Source organism: Cavia porcellus, unplaced genomic scaffold, assembly GCF_034190915.1.
Source record: "Cavia porcellus strain 051 isolate PalLab524CR breed Dunkin Hartley unplaced genomic scaffold, mCavPor4.1 scaffold_15, whole genome shotgun sequence".
Classification (NCBI taxonomy): domain Eukaryota; kingdom Metazoa; phylum Chordata; class Mammalia; order Rodentia; family Caviidae; genus Cavia; species Cavia porcellus.
The window spans coordinates 74,330,656-74,351,224 of NW_026947498.1; the positions used below are offsets into that span (position 1 = coordinate 74,330,656).

The 20,569-nt window shown below is 37.6% G+C and overlaps 1 protein-coding gene across 19 annotated transcripts in view; it reads left to right on the forward strand.

Moving 5' to 3' along the window:
- Setd5 (SET domain containing 5) overlaps nucleotides 1-20,569 on the forward strand; it is a 74,468-nt gene that overhangs the window by 19,022 nt on the left and 34,877 nt on the right. The window contains exons 2-12 of one of the 19 annotated variants that reach the window (XM_063225196.1): nucleotides 8,346-8,404; nucleotides 11,451-11,636; nucleotides 12,447-12,671; nucleotides 14,182-14,229; nucleotides 14,716-14,789; nucleotides 15,773-15,965; nucleotides 16,248-16,353; nucleotides 16,680-16,888; nucleotides 17,225-17,283; nucleotides 17,782-17,960; nucleotides 18,909-18,947. In XM_063225196.1, the coding sequence (XP_063081266.1) occupies nucleotides 15,874-15,965; nucleotides 16,248-16,353; nucleotides 16,680-16,888; nucleotides 17,225-17,283; nucleotides 17,782-17,960; nucleotides 18,909-18,947 (684 nt within the window). In that variant the 5' untranslated portion in view covers nucleotides 8,346-8,404; nucleotides 11,451-11,636; nucleotides 12,447-12,671; ... (1 more) ...; nucleotides 14,716-14,789; nucleotides 15,773-15,873. Of the gene's footprint in view, nucleotides 1-8,345; nucleotides 8,405-11,450; nucleotides 11,637-12,180; nucleotides 12,277-12,446; nucleotides 12,672-14,181; nucleotides 15,966-16,247; nucleotides 16,354-16,447; nucleotides 16,585-16,679; nucleotides 16,889-16,992; nucleotides 17,119-17,224; nucleotides 17,284-17,781; nucleotides 17,961-18,908; nucleotides 18,948-20,569 lie in introns of all 19 variants that reach the window. The other 18 variants (XM_063225194.1, XM_063225197.1, XM_063225201.1 and 15 more) reach the window with 18 other exon arrangements.

Consider the following 20,569-nt stretch of genomic DNA (forward strand, 5'->3'; position numbering starts at 1 on the left):
TCATTGTTTCTCTGAGTTGGTCATTGACTTCCATCACTGTTACTTTTTAAGTTACTCTGAAGGTTAAATTTTCTTGTCAGTATAATTGATGAGATGACAATTTACTTGGCTGATCAGTTGTGAATAGTTTATCCTGCACTGACAATGATTTGTGCTTATTTTCTAGTAACCAGACTTAAGATATGCTTTGTAATTCTAATAGGAGTCGTCTGAACACCCAAAATAGGTTTTTTTTGGTTTTTGGTTTTTTTGTCTTTTGGGGACAGGGTCTCTCTATGCAGTTCAGGCTGGCCTTGAGCTCACTTTATAACCTAGGCTGGTCTCAAATATGCAGTGATCCTCTTGCTTTAGCCTCCCAAGTGCTGGGATTACAGGCATGTACCACTATGAAACATTTTTAATGTATGTAATTGTGAACCCAAGCACTATTCTGAAAATCTAGCAAATGATGAAATGAATAAGCTTTGTTTAAACTTTCCCTACCACCAACCACCTATCATTATAATAAGCAGACCTCTTATATATCCCTTTAGCATATTATTATATTAAAGGAGGTTTAACTATTTAAATATAATGTGCACAACTGATATTTTGGTTATTCACTATAAAATAATCATGGGAAAGGATTGGCTCTAAGTTGATTGTTAAAATTAGGGAACATAGGGGCTGGGGATTTAGCTCAGCAGCATAAGCGCGCCTGCCTTGCAAGCAGGCAGTCGTGAGTTCAATCCCTGGTACCGATAAAAATGAAAAAGAAAAAAAAATTAGGGAACATAGATTTCGTTAAAGAGTTTTCTCTGGTTTTATGTATTTGAAATTTTTCATAATAAATTCTTTACAGGTATAAAAGCATCAACAGGATAAACATTGTGAACAATATTTTGAAGAAGAAATAGGTTGTTTAGTAACTATTAACATACCAAAATGAATCTCATTCTGTGTTACTAATGTGCACACACATCCCTCTCCCAGTTAACTAGTTAACAATTTTGTTTTAACTGACTGACCCAGTAATCATTAAAGGAGCTACTGTAGTTTTCTAATAGTGGAAAGATAGTGATAAACATGTTCTAGCAGAGTTGACATCAGAAAGGAAAGGACTGAGAACCTAGAGGAAGTGACACCATGTGAGGCAACCTGGAAATCAGAAGGAAATGAGTGGCATTAGTGAATGGGCTGCTACACAACAGTCTGAAACATTTCAAAGGCAAGGAGTAGCTCCAGTGAGATGCTAGTGCCAGCGCCACGGAAAGAAGAGCTCCGTTTGGATCCTGGGGTATCAGGTGTCACCCTGTGTAGCCAGTGAATGTGCAGTTAGATACAAAATAATTGAATATTTTATTATTTTGTTAATTTTATTGATTATATTATTTTTTAGTTGGTTAGCATGGGCAAGCCTCTTTAAAGTTTTTAGATTTCTTCTCTTCCCAAAAGTGGTTAAAAATAAAGCATTGTATTTTATATCTCCAACACAGAACTGATGGAACAGAGTTTGGGCAATCTTTGAAAATAGCTTAATCTTCTAGGTTACTTGCATTTTCAGTCATAATTCTACAGATACCAGCTAGATTATACATGGCTAGCCATAATTCGTCTTTGTTTCATTGCTGGAAGAAGAAATTTAGAGCTTGTTGCATTCTGTATCTCAAGAGATAACTATAAAAAAATCTTTGGTTTTGAAATACTGCTTTATATAGGCTTAATTTTTCAGATCTCACTACAAACAGTGAAAAACTTAGCAAAATCTATTAAGAGCTTTACCTGGGGGGCTGGGGATTTAGTTCAGCGGCATAAGCACCTGCCTTGAAAGAGGCACTCATGAGTTCAGTCCCCAGTACCGATTTAAAAAAAAAAAAAGAGCTTTACTGGGGAACCGGGTGTGATGGCACACTCCTGTAATTAATATGAGCACTCAAGGAGACTGGGTCAAGAGGATTGTTTCAAGTTTGAGGACAGCCTGAGCCACACAGCAAGACCTGGTCTCCAAAAGAACAACAACAACAAAAAAAGCGTTTTACTGGGGCAGCTCAGGAACTTAGTGAGACCCTATCTCAGAAGTAAAAAGGAACTGGGAATGTAGCTTTGTGAGAAGCCCCTCTGTTCAATCCCTGAACCGAGAAAAGAAAAAGCGTGTTAGAAGATATGGCAGTATTTGGTTTATTTTTGTTTTTGTTTTGGTACCAGAGATCAAACTCACGACTGCACGCTTGCCAGTCAGGCTTATGCCGCTGAGCTAAATCCCTGGCCCTGTTTTTATTTTTGAGGAGGGTCTTGCTGTATTGTTTAGGCTAGACTGGAGCTCCTTATATGTACCACAGCTAGCCTGGAACTCATGGTGGTTTTCCTGCTTCAGCCTCCTGAGTGCTGGGATTACAGCCACCACACCCAGCAGTAGAGTCTTTTTTTTCTCTCTCCTCTCCCTTCTCCTCCCTCTTCTCCTTCTCTTCCTCTTTTACTAGTTAAACTTTTTCTCCTAGGGGTGCTGGAGATAGAACCCAGGACCTCAAATGCTAGGCAAGTGCCACACCACTGACATACACCCCAGACCTCACAAATTTATCTTTTTGTAACTTTTTTCATCTGTAAAATAAATAATGGATTACAACATTAAAGCTGTACTTTCCTTGCCTTTGAAATGTTTCACAGATTGTCCTTTAGCAATCTATTCACTACCACTCATTTCCTTCTGATTTCCAGGTTGCCTTATATCTAAGCTCTAAAACCTACCTCTTTAATCAACTAGAGGAACTTGCCTAAATTAATGAAAGTATAATATAACTAACGCTTTACAAATGTGCATAGTGCCAAGCATGGTGGTACCAACCTGTAATCCTAGCACTTGGGAGGCTGAGACAAGAGGACTACCATGAGTTCAAGGCTAGATTGGGCTACATAGAGAATTCAACACCAGCCTAAACTATATAGCACAACTCTGTATTAAAAAAAAAAGAAGAAGAAGTACATAACCCCCTTTTTCTGTAGTGAAAGTGATTTCCATTTCAGGCTTTGAAAATAAAAGGGTCTAAATTCACAAAGAGGGGAGGCATTGGCAGAAACATGAGGCAAGTTTTCCAACCTCTCGGCGTACATTGCCAATTAAAAATCTAAGGCATGCTGCAAACAAGCCTCAGAACACAGTAGGATAAAACCCCTCTTCAGAGGATAGCTCTTTAAAATCTTGTAAAAAAAAAAAATCACTGTTCTTTAAGGGCTTCATCTGAACTTTTATCATTTCCGTGATTTTTATGAAGGCTACAAAGTCTGAACATTTTTGCTTAGTTTAGCAGGTTTTGGTTTTCAGTGTTGTTGGTTGGCTGACTGGTTGGTTGGTTGCTTTCTGAAACCAGGTTCCATTATGTAGTCCAGGCTGGCCTTGAACTCACTTTGTACCCCAGGGTAGCCTTGGATTCATGGAGTCCTACTCTGTTTATTACTGTTGAGGTAGTTATAAATATAATGCTTATTTTTCTAAAGTGTCAAAACAGTTAAGATCGTAGTGTTTAGTTCTGTTACTTATAGTATGTGGTTTTAGCCTACTTACAGCACAGGTTTCCCATTTTCCAATCCATGTGCCTTTTATACCATAGAGTATGACTTGGTACTAAAATATTCATTATAAATGAAATTTTTCATAGGGAAAGAAATTCTTACTAGAGACTAGAATTTTTTTTAAACTAAACTTCTAATTATCTTCTAGTAAATTTAGAGCTCTTTCTTAATTTCTTTGCTAATAGCCCCTGAAAGCAAATATAAATTTAGGCAAAAGATCTAAACAATAAATGTTGCAGAAAAGGTGGCAAGACAAGGAGGAGTTTGTCTTGGCCAGGAATGACTAAATCATGCAGTTTCTTCAGTTTCTTCATGTATACCCCAATCAGGATTTCTCTCTCCTCTTTGTTCAGCCCTAAACTCCTAGATCTTCTGCTCGTTCTCTTCAGATTGCAATCCTAATTTCCACAGTCCCCAGCAGCAACTTTTCACTGGCTGCCTGCACACCTTTATTTCTGCACACTTGTCTTATTTTCCAATAATTCCTGTTTTTTTCTTCTATTTATCACATTTTCATGTTTCCCACCTTACCTGCTTTATCAAAATTGGAATACAAGTTGTTGGAGGAGAGCAGAAATAATTCTTAGCTGCTTTCAGGTTATTAGCAGCTCCTCTTTTTAAACTCCTTTAAACTTAAACTCCTACTTCCTACAAGAGCTAGTCCATATGCACTTAAGAGTTAGCAAGACAGTTTCTGTCATACAGATGAGAAAACTGAGATTTAAGATATTACATAAATTTCCTGGACCAGTTGGCAGTGGTGGCCAGAATTCATAGAAATTTGAAGCAGGAAAAAAACAGAAGGAAGAACTTACTTCGAGGAAATTAAGTTTCATTTTTATAAAGTGGTTTTTCTGAAGTCACTAAACTAGTTACCTTGTGGGGTAATGCTCAAGTTTTTGTAGCTTCTAGTATACATTTTCATAATGTACCTCTCTAGATACATTTTTTTTAAAGACCTATGTGTTATGGTACAACTATTGTGGGGTTTTTGTTTTGGTTTGGTTTTTTGGTGAGAATCCAACTCAGGACCTTGTGCTTATCAGGCAGGTTCTGTGCCACTGAGCTATATCTTTGGCCTACAACTACAATGTTTTTACTTGCACTAGTAAATTTGAGTTAGAGATGAAAAATAAGCATATAATGCAGTTGCCACAGTAGTTCTCAAACAAGATGGTCATGTTCATAAAATGTAGTCATATGTTTATTGCATTTTGAAATATTGTGATTTAGAGGTTGGGGATTTAGCTCAGCAGCCTAAGCGCCTGCCTTGCAAGTGCGTGGTCGTGAGTTCAATCCCCAGTACCGATTAAAAAAAGAAAGCAGTGTTGTGATTTATTACACTCTTTCTTGGTGGGAGAAGGTATTGGGAATCAAACTCAAGACCTTGCACTTGATAGGCAGGCGCTTCTGCCACTGAGCTATATACATTTTGAAATGTTGTGATTTAAAAATTGAGGTTAAAGATAATTTAAGAAATCACAGTTTTGCCCGGCGTGGTGGCTCATGCCCGTAATCCCAGCACTCTGGAGGCTTAGGCAGGCTCTATGCTAGTTTAAGGCCAGCCTGGGCTACAAACTGAGTTCAAGGCCAGGCTGACCTGCATAGTGAAACCCTGTCTCAAAAAGATTCCTATCCTGCAAGAGAAAAAAGAAATTACAGTTCTAATATCCTTTCCCTTTCCCTCTTATTTTGTAAAATCATTCAAAGGATTTTTTTTTTAATTTCAGCTTTACATATACAACAGATTTTTTAATCTTTAGGTTCAGAAATTGAATCTTAAAAGCTGAGCATGGTGGCAACCCTTATTCTGGTAGGCAGATATCTCAAGTCTAGCCTAGCCTGAGCCAAGGTAGAGACATTGTCTCAAGGGGGGGCGGGGGGACAAAAACCCAGTTACTGTTGTAGCTCAGTGGCCCTGAGTATAATTTTTTTATATATACACTTTTTTTTTAGTCTTCATTGAAACTTTTTGTGAAATACTTTATGTCATGTTATTCATTTATTGGTCAGTTAGTGAATAAAATCATTGATCTTCTAGTGTTTCAATTAATTTTCGTTATTTAGTAGTGTATATATAGGGGTAGTACACTGGGCTGTGAAAATACTGAGTTCAGGGGCTTGGGATTTAGCTCAGCAGCATAAGCGCCTGCCTTGCAAGCAGGCAGTCGTGAGTTCGATCCCCGATACTGATAAAAAGGAAAAAGACAAAAAAAGAAAATACTGAGTTGTGATGAATTTGCTTTGTACTGGATGTTTTGAAAGTTACAAGAAATTCATTACAATTTTGTAACAACGGAAAAACTGAGGAAGAAAACAGGCCTTGAAATGAGAGCTCCAGGAAGGATTTCTGAGGACTTTGAAATTGAATTCTAAGTAAGTTGTGGTTAATAAGATAACCATTGACCCTGAAATCTGAAGCATTGTGATATTGTTGCCCCTCAGAAAAGTAGGCAGCATTGTAAATGACATCATGAAATCATGTTGCTCAGCATTTTTTTTTTTTTTTTTTTTTTTTTTGAGACAGAATCTCACTATGCAGTTCGGCCTGGTCTGGAACTCACTTTGTAGTCCACACTGGCCTCAAACTCGGGATTCTCCTGCTCAGCCTCCTGAGTTTTGGGATTACAGGTGTGCAGCACCATGCCTGGCATGTTGCTCAGTCTTTAGTCAGCCTTAGGAGAAATAGGTTTTCTTTTTTGCCTAATAAATGCCATTATTTACTGTATTTAGTTCCACAGAATTTCAAAAATACAAAATGTTTGTGTATATTTGCCTTTACTGTGAAATCTCATAATTGAGTACTAGATTTAAGGATGATTTCATCCTTAGAGAAGCCACTACCTCCCAAAAGTTTTTTGTTTTGTTTTCAGTATGAAGGCCTCACTATTTATAAAAGTAAAAATGTTCTCAGTGTTTAAAGTCTAATGACAAAAGCTGGGTGTTGTGCACACCCCACTCTGGAGGTTTGTATAGAAGTCTACACAAATCAGGGGGATTAAGAGCAGCGTGGACTACCTAGTAAGACCCTGTCTCAACTCCCCCCAACCCCTTACAAAAGGTGGATGATGGATCTTGTCGAGCTAAAGGAATGAATAGGAAAGGAACGTTTTGAGAAAATGGCGCCATATACAGGTGTCTCCTCCCACCTCATGTTTTGTCAGAGACTGAAATTGAGGAAGCGATTTGGCGCTCTGGTGGTTCATGGGGGAGAGCTGATGAGACATAGCTTCTAGGCTGAGCTGCCTGCTGTCTTCATAGGCAGCAAGCAACAGTTGTTTCTCTGGCAGCAGATCTTGTGCATCAGAATTGCATCATTTCTGGGAGAATGGCCAAGGTCCGCAGCCTCAGCACAAAGACCGTCTGAAGCATATAAGGCCTGTTCTCTTCTGAAGCGCCACTCCTCTTCCTGCCAGTCCTCTCCACGGGATTACTGAAGCAGACTTGTTCTGAATTTCTTTCATTGGATTGGCTGTGTATCAGATTCTTGTCTCCCAGCTGCTTCCGGCTCACCTGTCTGATGCAATTTCTTGAGATCTCTGTTTGAATTGGTCTTAAAACACTTTTTGTTGATCTTCTTTGAGAGTGAGCCAAGAAAATATGGGTCTTGTTCTGTCAGCAGATGATATAAACAAGACACTGTCAAAATAATACCGAGATTACTGGCTATTTCTGAACCCAATTCAAAAGACAGGGTAATTATAAACCATTGCTGGAATGTTATTTTAATATCCTTTTTGCTAGAAACTGAATGTCAGTACTCAAAAGAGTACAGTACTAGAAGACAAGATGCTTCTGTTTGTGAATCCAAGAACTTACTACTGTTCTGAGGATTTTGAGGCATTAATAATTGATGCCCTCATTTTCTCCGTACAATACTTACTTCTCTTCCTCCTCTTGTCCTTTCTCTTTTCTCATTTTTATTTACAGAAGTCTACTTTTCCTTGGTTTAATGTATTGCTTCCTTTTGCTGTTACCTTCATACCTTCGGTTTTTATAATTCTGAGTATACTTTTAAAATTTTTCTCTATAAAGTAAAGCTTATTTTCCAATCTTTTAAATACTAGAAATTCATAAAGCTCCTTAATACTTGATACCTGGAGTCTCTTGAACTACTGTTTTCATGTATATGATATATATTACTAACATTTTAGTTGGTAATTCATTGTGGCTAATGTTAAATTTGACTTTCAGGAGAAAACACTGAAAATTTAAGAAGTACTGATCATTTTCTTCTAGCAACTCAAGCCCTTTCCTTTCTGGAAAGTACAGAATTAATTAAAGCTTCGTTTTTCAGCATGCTTCCATTATGGAACTGACCACAAATAGAACTGACACTTTTGTTCTTTTTTGTAGGATAGATCAGATGGGATGAAGGGGAAGAAAGTAGTAATTGAAAATGTGTTCCTCATTCCTTATCTAGCTGAAGGGTAAATTTGGTGTTTGCTTAAAGAAAAGCCTCTGATTTAGGAATGATTCGTTAGAGAAGAGAAGAACCTGGGTGAAGGGTCCCTTGGTAAATGAACAGGAATTCAGTGACATAATAAATATTTACTACTACTTAAGTAAATTTTCTTCCTCACCCTTTATTTAGCTTCTGGTCTAACAAGAAAATGGTATGCAGATTAGGTGACAAAAATTTAGAGTTATATGTATCATAGGATAGTAAACAAGGCAGTACAGTATATAAAAGTGAAACAAAGTTACTGTTAATGTTTGTATAGAAGTCTACACAAATCTGTACATTCATCAGTGTTACTTCTTCTGATACTAATTGTTGTTTCAACTTTTCCTAGGTCTTCAGAACTACTGGTAGATAATTTGGGGGACTTCATATTCAGTGGTCTATATACAGGTAACTGACCCAGATTGTTTTAATTTGTTTTCAGAATTACTTGCATTTTTTCAGAATTACTTTGCATTGTTTTCAGAATTTACTTGCTGAAATCATGTTGCTGTAGTGGTGATTACAGTTGCCTCGGCAAATATTTTTTGAGCCCTTTGTATGTGTCAGACAATAAAGTTCTGACCATTGGAAACAGCAGCCTCCAGAATGTATATTCTGGTATTAAGACACAGGAAAAGTCACAAGTAAACTGTATTTTGAAATTGTTCCACTTAGAGACAGTCAGTTCTTGCCACTCAGAAAAATCTCCAATCTATTTGATCAAGTTAATGACAGTTATAACTACTAAGTTTGACAAAGTGCAGTAGAAATCTGTTGTCTTGGTTTATAAAACTAGAATATTAAAAGAAAATATTGCATAGAGATGATCTGTTAAAAGTTCTCTCATTAACTTTTTGTTGTTGTTGTTTTCTGGTCTTTTTTTGGAGATAAGGTCTCACTGTGCAGTTCAGGCTGGCCTTGCCCTCACTTTGTAGCCCAGGCTGGTCTCGAACTCAGCAATCCTTCTGTCTCAGCCCCACTGAGTGCTAGGATTACAGGCATTTGCCACCACGCCTGACTCCCATTAACATTTTATAGATGTGTTTTACTTAGTTATTTTGGGAAGTAATGAGGAGTTTCAGGGTTATCAGAATTTAAGAAGCCTCGTTATGAACAGATTATTTATGATCAGCTGGCGAAGCTAGTCTGTCAGGATTGTCTTTATCAGAAGAATGCAAAAGTCATGTAAAAGTAGAAGGAAAATGGAAGAACTTATGAAAATTCATTGTTAACTGCTTAATGTTTCTTAAAGTTATCAGCTGTCCAAAATACACTATATGAGTTGGAATTTCTTGGTGACTATAAAAATCATTTATTCTTCATTTTCCTGTAGGAAATGCTAGCTGAAGCATTTCTTTTTCTTTGGTTTTCTTTTAATATATCTTAAAAATTTCTGTCAGGAAAAAATGTCAACACTTAGATTTATAATTTTTTTAATGGTCATATACTAGTAATGTTGTAATATTAGGGCTTCGATACTGTTAAATGGCTTTTTCCCATGAAAATATAGCATGATTTAGATTTCCTTTACTAGTCAAGCAGATATGATCGTTATCACAATTTGTTCTGCTTATCTAGCTGAGCAGCTTCTGCCTTTTTTTTTTTAATTTGAATTGCCTACTAATACTAAAATTCAAGAAAGTTGTAACCAACAGCTCTTAATATTTAACTATGCCCTTTTGAGCTTCTTGGATAAGTGATCTCTGTTTCACCACTTGTAGATTTTAATTTACCAAAGATTTCAGTGATATATACTGCCTGAATTTGTTTGGATATACTGCTAGATTAAGGAAACATTTACTTACTGCAAGATTGGCCCAAAAATAAAAAGTGAACCAGTCACTTCTCTGCTGTGAGCTATAAGACAGGCAGTACAGTAGATAGTAAGTGATCTCCTTTACTTTTCAGTTTCCATTCTAACAGTGTTACCTCCAGTCAGATAGGAATATGTATGTTGCCATACCTAAACTTGCAGGGTCCTAAGTCCATTTGTTGAAAGCCATCTCTTTCAAAACCTGAGGCTCTGCAGAACCTGACTGCTTAGTTTATAGCTATTGTAGTATTCTAAACTAGTAACTCAAAAGTAGTGTTATCTTTATAGGTTCTTAAAAATCTTCATCTGATGTACTGTTAGTTTCTTCACAGTTAGCCTGATTCACAATTTGCCTTATTCTAATGAACTGCTTCCTATATCAAAATAGGATTCAAACTTACTTTAAATCAGCATTAATCACTAGATTGATTCAACATCCTGTACTTTTATTTTCATTTAGGGATTCTTTGAAATTTAACTTTCCTATTGTCATATTTATTTCATCATGGTTCAGTGTATCAGTCATTATTTTTTAGCTTTCTTTGCAGAAATCTTTATTAATGTGGGTCTTTTATATTACTATCAACTTTCTGCATAAAATATTGCTTGTTTTATCCTTTTGTTTTTATGTGAACATAAAACCACTAATGCAAAATCATATGAAATATACTTTTCCTCCTTTGATCACACTTCTAAATCTCTTCATCTACCTGTTTTGAGGGGAGGGGTCTTTTTGAGATAGGGCTTCCCTGTGCGGTTAGGCTGGCCTTAAACACACATTCTACCCCAGGTTGGTTTCAAACAATCCTCCTGTCTCAGCCTCGAGTGCTGGGATTACAGACATGTGCCAGCACACCTGGCTGCTTGACCTGCTTTTGCTTTTTTCCTCATCAGTAGTTCATGAGTCTTTTCCCAAGCTGCACTCACTTATGGTCATGAAATCATCACTGCTTTTTATACAAAATTCTCTATAATCTTTATCTTGAAACTGTGTTCTTTGTAGTTTGTTGTTGTTGTTTATGCAAGAGATGTACATGGACATGCACACTTTTTTAGAGCAGTTTTAATTTCATAGTGAAACTGAACATAAGGTACAGACATTTTCCAAGTATCTTTTGCAGCCACATTTACATAGCCTATCCCATGGTTTATGTTTCTATTCATATTTAGTAGTGTATATTAACTTTAAAAGTACAGTTAAGTACATTTTCCTCAAATTGTAGTTGGAATAAAATGATATTTAGAAAGGAAGAAAGGGCTCTGTGACAAAAAGGCAGTAAAAGCAGTAATGTCCACTCAGACACAAACTGCATTTATTTACAGCCTAGAAAGAAAATTTAAAGACCTGAAATTGTTAGTTTATTTAAAGTAAGAAAAATCAAATAGCTATACTATACCTTCAAACTTGTTTGGTAGGTCCTAGGCTGCCAGAGCATTTTGTCTAATAGGCAGTTGCAGAAAAGGGATAATGTACTTAGTGAAATAGGCAAACTATTTCAGTTTAGTTGAGAAAAATTTAAAAGCATAACTTTCAGCTACTTTGTGAAACACTAATGAAAGCAATGGAAAAATGTTTTATCACCATTTAGCATACATTTAGAGGATTATTTGATTAGTAGATATTTTCCTTTTCTGTGGCAGGATTCCTCATGTCCATAAGATGTTGGCTGAGGCTCTACGGCTCGCCCCCACTCTCAGAGTGGTCAGTCTCCATTAATTGGACCCCGTGATTTTCACTCTCTGCTGTGTGGACGTCATGAGCATTGCAATCCCTCTGGGAGCCACCACACCAGATACATCTTACTCAGATATGGCTGCTGGATCAGAGTAAGTGCTGCTTTCTTCATGGGAGGCACATTATCAGTGTGGAGGCAGTTTTCTTATGGGTAGCTAAGAAGATACAGTAGTATTTTGTTACCCAAAGCCTACCCCACTGTAAATGACATTAGAACTTGCCCTTCTCTCCCATAGATACTGGGGGGACAAAAAGGAATTAGAATGGGAGGAAAGAAACTTTGAAGAAGGAATTTCGGGTAAAACAATACAATCAGAGTTTCAAAGTAGTCATTACATTTTCTTTTGCTTTGATGGATGGGAACGACTGAAATCAAGTGGGTGTCACTGCCTGCTTCTGTAGACATAATGATTAATGGCAGCAGATAAGATGTTCCTTCCAACTGATTTTCCTTGAAGGCCTCTTCCTATGTACTTGCTATTGTTCAACAATAAAGGGACTCAAACTATGTGGGCATGTTGCTTAGACCTTCTTTTATTTGGGATAGAAAAATGGAAAGTGGTATCACCTGTTTTAATATATTCACTGCCTAGAAAGAGGACCTTCAAAATCAGTGGTACCAAACTTTTTTTTCAGCTAAGAACAGCTTTAGGAATTCAGAGTTTGTCGAAAAGCCTAATCCCTAAAATAGACTCAATTCTTGAAGAATTTAAATGCCAAATGACAATGAAGGTAGGCCTTCATTATACAACTTTATATATTATTCACAGTTTTAAAATTTTTAGCCTTTTGTATCCCTTCTCTTTTAAGTTGTCCAATTAAGTTGTCCAAGATTCCCCCTGCTCACAGATTCCCCCTCTTGTCCTTTTACCTCCCTTGTACCCAATCTTCCTTGCTTACAGAAAGGAAGTGGAAGCCCCCTACCTTTCAAGACGAAGTGGCACTACACCAGGATGTGAAAGTCCAGCGAAAGAGACCCAAGGGGCCTAGGGGGCAGCACACCCCCAGAAGCCAAGTCTATTCCAGGCAGTACCAGGGATTAGGGTCTGGGCTGGAGAAATCCTGGTGTTTTGAATATGTTCAGGTCCAGTTCAGACTCTTGATCCCACAGCCACTTCTTGAGTGAGGTGGGTGTTGCTCTAATTCCCCTGTTTCTCTTGCCATTTTCACAGTCCCTGGGGATTCTTTCCCCTTCAACTAAGCAAAGCAACTGTACCAGAACTCTGGGTTGGACGGTATCCCTCATTAATAGTGGTTTTCTTCCTTAAAACTGAAGATATTATTAAAGAGCATGTGTATTTCTTCATAAAGCCACCTATTGTTAACTTGTCTGCTTACTGAATTTCTTAAAGAGAAAGACTTAAAGCGACCCCAAGATGTAATATATAATATTCTGGGGTAGTCTGGAATTGAAAACAGTTTTTAAGCTCATTCCCATATAAAAAGGAAGGGTGGGGGTGGAGGGAGGGTGTTTTGTGCTGCTTCTACAGTTTTTATTCTTTGTTTCTTTTTTCTTTTTTTTTTTTTTTTTTTTTTTTGCATGTCAAAGTAATTTAGTTACACCATTAGCAGAGACTTGCAGTTTTAAACTTGTTTCCCCAAAGTAATACTTAAAATTCTTCCTGTACTAGTAGAAAGTTATGTTTATAGATTTTTATAAAAATCAGCTATTAAGTTGCTACTTTATAGTAACAGTATAATAAGTTTACAGCATTGACATTTAAGAGAAATTTGAGTAAAGAATTTAAATCAGTAAGTTTAAAGTTAGTAGATACAAAAAAGGACGGGCAGCAGTTTTTAATGCAGCTGGTATTTTCCTCATAATACAGCAATAAGTGCCCATAAATGTTGCTGGGAGTTCAGGAGTGATTTCAGAAATTAAAGCACACTGATCTACAAATTTGAACATAGTGTCCTACTCTAGAATTTCCTCAACATTTTCATCTATGAACTCTACAGATAGATTTTTAAGTGTTTATCAATTCTTTATGCCTTTGCCACTATTGCAGGTACTCTAGGATTAAACCTGGTGTTAAGGGCAACATACTTAACCGAATAAAAGAATACTAGACCTCACCTCATGACTAAAATCTGCTGACTCAATTTGCATTTTTTTATATACTTACAAGAAAACTTGTAAATATAATAAAAGTTTTTCTGAATATCCAATGCTTCCCTAACAGAATTGCAGTTGTTTCCTACCAGTTAACCATCTAATGGCAGGTTGGATAGGGTCCTTTGAACACAGTTCATGGAGTATGTCTATTGAGCCTGATTTCTAAATACACCTAGCTGTCATAGAAATTTGACCATAGGAAAAAGGCTGTAATTATGTTTGCCTGACTTGATTGGCTAACAAAGAGATGCAATCTTAATACTCCATAATTTTAGTCCATATTTTAAAATATGCCTAAGAATTGACATGTATGTTAAGGAATAGTCTTAAGAAAATCCTATAGTCATCTGTCAGTACCTATGTATTTAAGCAGTAACCAGTATGAAAATTGCAGTTTCCTCATTAAACGACAGTTTAAATTGCATAGCAGTATATTAAAAATGCTGTGCTTGACTAGAAAATATTGTGCAGTGGGATGGCCTGTTAACCTCCACAATATACATTTTATTTTTATTCCCTAGACTTGCACATGAAGTGCATATGTTCATATTTACCCAGTTTGGAGATGGGTAAGATATAACCAACATAGCTCCATCTCCATGGCCATCTTATTTCATGCAACTTTTCTTTTTACCGCCCCTCCTAAAAAATCCATTTCTAATAAACAGCTGTCATGTTTCACTCCATATGTTTAATGGCACAAAATCGCCTGTATAAAATATGTACAACTCTCTGGAATATTTGTTGATATAGTAATGTACCTGGTAGATTAACTACAAATTCATTACTTTCTTTTAAGTGTCCATCATAGAAACTAAATTCTATTTTCATTTTATTAATGCTTGTCTGCCTTTGGTTTCATTTAGAAAACCCCACCTGTTTCCTAATACTGAGAGCTGATTGCCTCCCAGTGAGCCATGTTCAGATCATCTTTTTCTCAAGAATACTGACCTGCATTCTTGATGTAACCCCCTCCCAGATCCCATCTTATAGACACTGTCAAGTAATAAAATGCATGCACTTCACTAACAGAGAATACTTTCCTGTGTCTAAAGTTCTTCTCCACCTAGAAATTACCTTTGCTGTTATTAATAAGATCCCTTGTCACAGTTTTGGAGCATAAAACTGGGTGAGTTGGATATATATCTTAGCATTTTCTTTTATCCCTCACTTCTCAATTGATGTGCCAAATTTAAGTGCATACTTTTTTCTGCTGAAAATTTGGGTATATTAAAGCAGGAAAAATGTCTTATTTTAAGCAGAGTATGCATTAGTTGATTCCTTAGAAGATCAGAAACTGATCTCTTGAAGTTTGAGTTATACTGGTCCTTGAAGTTTCTAATTTGTGTATCTCTGTTGTAGTTGATTTGAATTACCGATAATTCATTTTCAGTTCTGTCAATTTACACAATTACATTCCTTAATTGTTTTTCAAAATTTCCTAAAACACAACGAAGTACTATTAAAATTGAAGATCTCTTTTTTTTCCCAAAAAATTTGTATTTTATCTTTGGCCATCTATGCCTTTTTAGTACAAAGGCTTACATTAAGTTTGTAGATTAAGATACATTTGTAAATCTTCTATAATAATAAATTGTGCTTCGGTCACTTGTTTTCCACTCATTGAGGATACAGAAAGATCCTGAACCAAGTTTCTTACTGGACCTGCTTAAAAAACGGTCTTAAGTAATTTCTTTAAAGGTAGAATGTTACCTATTTTCCAAATAAAGCATAATGCAGAAGGTACGGGCTTTAGAGTCAGACATGTTTTGAATCCTGGGCTCTCAGTGTGTGACCTTGGGGAAGCCATAAAATCTCACCACCACAACTTCCCCTTCTGTGGAAATGAACTGCTGTTTATTAAGCAGAATTAAATGAACAAATAAATATATAAACCAAATAATAGGCAATTCACTGTTACTGCTGTTAACTGTTTTGAAGTCCTATGGTTATTACCATGCAGCTATTAAATAATTGTTTCCTCATATGCTTGCATGTCATTGGTGGATGAGAAATTATTACTCTTAACATGTGAAAGGTGTTTGGGGGTTGGTCAGGATGAGAGGTGTGATAAATATAAGATGCCATTGTTTTTACCTGTACTTTCTTCAGGGTATCCTGTCTTGGTAGTGAATGGAAGAGGGCCTGGTCCCTGGGGCAGTGCAGAAGGCACTTTCATCATCTCACTCACTGCAAATGTCATGTGAGGTTTCATGGAAGTATTAAGAGATCCAATTAAGAAGAATAGTTCTGAGTCTAAACCAGCCCAGAGTGGCTTCTCTAGGGGAAACTTCCCGCTCAGCTGGTACGTTTGTGTTTGTCATTAGGGACACCTTGTATCCCAGGTGCCTGCCTTGAGACATCTGCCTGTACTGGCTTCATGTTACACACAAATTCACATTCAGTAACACTACTCCTGTTATTTTTAGGTTTAGTTATGTTAATCAGATTGTTTCACTGAGTTTTTTTTCTCTTATTCTTGTAGCTGGTGGTTGTAGAAAGGAGGGCTTAGAATGGGAAGAGAACTGTTAGTTGAAGGGAAGATTAGGTGTTTTGCTATCATACGTTGCTTTTCGCCTTTGTGCAGCCCTGAATCTGTGGAGGCTAGTCCAGCAGTTAATGAGAAGAGCGTGTATTCCACTCATAATTATGGGACCACTCAGAGGCATGGGTGTCGAGGACTGCCTTACGCTGTGAGTATGCATTTGTATCTCTCCAGAGCAGTGAACTACCTGGAGTGTAATCCATTCTTACACATTGTGACTTTCTTGAAATGTTTATATGCAGCATGACGAAGTTGCCCCTTTTGCACTTCCCTGCCTCCAGCGGACGTCTAGCCCTGCATCATTGTTCTTGTTTTTATGTCCCAGTTGACCTTGGCATTTTGTTTTATCACTTTCCTGGTTGAAGCCAAAAAACGAAGGGTACTACTTTCTTCTTTCTTTCCATATGTACCATACTTTAGGGGAGAGAGGGGCCAGTGTTTGGACACTGTTGATTTAAAAAATCTTATTTTCAGGATCATAATTACGGAGCCCCTCCTCCTCCGACACCTCCTGCTTCTCCCCCTGTCCAGACGATCATCCCTCGTTCTGACCTGAATGGCCTGCCGTCGCCCGTAGAGGAACGCTGTGGAGACAGCCCGAACTCTGAAGGAGAGACTGTTCCTACCTGGTGTCCTTGTGGTCTTTCTCAGGATGGCTTCCTTCTCAACTGCGACAAGTGCAGGTAAGATCCTGTTCCATAAAACCCAAACCTGGGTTGCTTGGGAGTAGGATTTCTTATTAGTAGGGAAAAGCTCAAAGTATTCTTTCTTGTGTTTGTTAATGTAGATGATTCCTTAGTGCTCCTTGGCTCGAATTCTCTGCACTAGGTGAGAATTGCTGACAACAAGGAATGAGAAATTGATGTTAAAGCTATTGAAATTGATATGAAATTTAATGTCCTGGAAACATTTGGTAGGTGGGAGGGAGGGGTAGAATATGCAGAGATACTTCTCCCATGTGTGCTATGAAGTGGTGCATGCTATTGGAAGGACTACTTTAAGTTTATTTTCCTCTTTAGGGGAATGAGCAGGGGGAAGGTTATTAGACTTCATCGGCGGAAGCAGGACAACATATCAGGTGAGCAAAAGATGAATTACCCCATATTTTGACATGTAAATATCTTGTAACTCAAATGTTCTCAAAGGAATCCTGAAAAGCTATGATGATCCCCAGCTCTTTTCACGGAGACAGGCATCCTCTTAATTATCACTATATAGATCTGTTACTATAAATTTGAGGTATGTGGAAACAGCATTTTAGTTGGAACTACCCAAAAAATTGCTTTTCTTTAAATGATCTAGTGTCAGCTTGTTACAGATAGAGCAGCATTGGAGCTACAGGGCTGAATAAGAAGAGAAGAAACTGGGACTGTGCATAACAGTTTATTTGCTATACCGGTGACATATAACAAAATCTTGTTTTCATAAAGAAAGGGGCTATGTATATTGCTTTAAAGGTGATAGAGATGATAGTGAAAGGCAGTGACTTACTGGGTATGGGGCACATCTAAAGAAAAACTGCCACTGGTAAACTTTTTGAGGCTGATATCTGAACTACAGAATCACCTTTTTTCAGGTGGGGATAGCAGTGCAACAGAAAGCTGGGATGAGGAGCTTTCTCCTTCCACTGTGTTGTATACAGCAACACAGCACACACCTACAAGCATCACCCTAACTGTTAGAAGAACCAAACCCAAAAAGCGAAAAAAGAGTCCAGAAAAGGGTCGTGCAGCACCAAAGACAAAGAAGATCAAGGTATGGAGGGTTAAAAGGTCTTACGTAGAAATATGTCTGAAATAGCTTGAATTTTGGAGCAAGAGTGCACCAGAATTCGTTCAAGAAATTTGAACCAGATGTTTAAAAGACCATTTTTGCTCTACTTAAAAAAAAAAAAAAAACAGCTAATCTGTGTTACGTATGTATAGACTAACCTCTCTTCTGCCACACCATTCCATCACTAGTGATTCAAAGTTTCTTCTGCTACAGCCCCCATTCCAGGTATGAAATTTCAGCCCTGTCTGGCACAAGCCTGCATGTGTTGCAGGCTGAGTCTAGACTTCCGCTCGCCTCACAGTGTCTCTCTGCATGGAGACTAAAAGCAATCCAAAACTCTCGTCCTGGCACATGCCCACCTCATGTCACTGGATTACTTTCCTTGTTAGCCACCCTTGCGTCCCTCCTCCCCCAAATCAGGAAACATCTCTTGAATGGTCTAAGCTTCCTCAGTGTCATGGTCACTTTCCTGTACTCTCAACTAAAAAGTCTCCAGGAGAAACCTCTTCTGTTTTGTGATCTTTCTTCCCCATCACAGCAACTTTGTTGCTTCTAGGTGACTTGCCTACCCCTTGTTAAGGGGATTGGTCTTTGTTTTCTTCTTAATTTCAAACCTGATAAATCTGTAACATGTAGTTTGTGTTTGCTCTGTCTCTCAGTGTGAGGATGCACACAGGATTTCAATGGTGCATGCTCTTCCCTGTTACCTACTTCCACGTTGGAAAGTATTCGAATGAGTCTCAGAGCTCACTGGCCTGGAGCTACCCCTATTCTTCACAATAGACTGGGAAATTCCTTGTATTTGTTATGTAGAGAAAGGGGACAGAATAGAAGTCTAGTTCATCCCTTAGTTTTAGTCTCAGATGCGTATAACTGTCATTCTTGGTACCAAGTTGTGTTTTGTTCTACTTGTTTTCCTCTTTGGGATAGGCATTTCGAGAGGGATCCCGGAAGTCCTTGCGGATGAAGGTAAGGGGTAATCTTCCCTGATGCTGTGTTTTACTTCACTGTGATCTTGTATTTGGTCAGCTTCTTTCCTGACGACATTGATGGTCTGGGAATCTTGGAATCTGCTTTTTATTAGTTTGTAATTGCTGCCATTCAGTTTTCATAGAGCTTGTTTCCAAAATGGCTTGTTTTTAGCCATTTTCTGGAATATTTTTCCTTTCTGTAATCAGCCTTTGTTTATTGATGGTTCTTTAGCTGCTTTTCTGGGGCGTTACGTGACATTTTGCCAAACAAAACGAGACTGCTGCTGTTTTGTCACTGGGATTGGAGTGAAGGCTTTCTGATAATGATACAGAATCTCTTGTACACCTATCATAATACCACATGAACTTTAATCAACAGTTGTAAGGATAACTCAGTGGCAGGAGATTTATATTACTGATTGGAATTATTGTTGTTGGGAATGGTTTCCTTTTTTTCTTGGTGTTCCTATTTGATAGAGAAGACTTTGTGATACATATGTGCTTTTTCAGTTAGCAAATAAGAGTTCATAAGGCATGCTTTATTTAAAGAGGTTGGAGAATAGAGAAATTATGTGTAATGTTTTAAAAGGACTGTTAGGTACTCAAAAGTTTGCTGAAAGGAGATTTGATTATACTGTGTAGTACCTTTTACCAGTGTATATATATGAAAGAGAACTCCTATCATTACTCATGGCTTCAAAGGATTCAGTTAGAATTTGGTTCTGTATCATGAGGGAAAAGATAGATCCTTCCTGTTGACAGTTATATAGGCCAAAGTCTTAACAGATGTGGTGCACCAATATTACTTAGTAATCAAAAGTTACAATTGATATTTTATTTAAAGTTTAAAGGCCTCACCTTGTGTAAATAGGAGAAGACATAAGACCTCACATGCAGGACTTCAGAGGCCAGGGCTATGCTCTGAAACACAACTTAATCATGAATGCTTTGCTTATAAACCTGTATCCTGCAGATAAACAAGTTTGCATTGACTCCCTTCCCACCTCTACTTTGTTAAATAGGGCTCCTAAATGAACACTCAGGGACAAATAACCCTGATCCGAGCTGCAAAGGCATTTTCGGTTTTATCGATCAGTTACTGTAATTTATTCCCAAAGATTCAGAATGTTTTGTAAGCTATCAGGTGGCTTTCCCAGATAACTGTACATGAATCCCAAATTTTGGACAGCTTCCAGAGAATTTTCTCCCCACAGACATGTTTAGTACGCACATGCCACTCCATATTAGTATTGTTGTCTTATAATTTTAAAACTCCACCAAAGATCCAGACAGGGCTGTAAGAGTGTGAGCCTTTATAATTTGGATTTTTCATCTGAAAACCTAGCTCTTTACTATTGAAAACTTAACTCTAAACCATTGACATTTTGGACCAACTAATTCTGTGTTGGTGGGGAGGTTGTCCTTTGTATTTGAAGATATTTAGCCATGTCCTTAGCATCTATCCACTAGTCCACTACACACACAGTTGTGATAATAATGTCCTCAGTATTACCCATTATCTCCCGAGAGCAAATAGCCTCTTGTGTCCCCAGTTGAGAACCTCTGTTCTAAACCCACTGAGGTGGAGTCTCCACTTTGCTGAAGGATGGTGGAACTGCA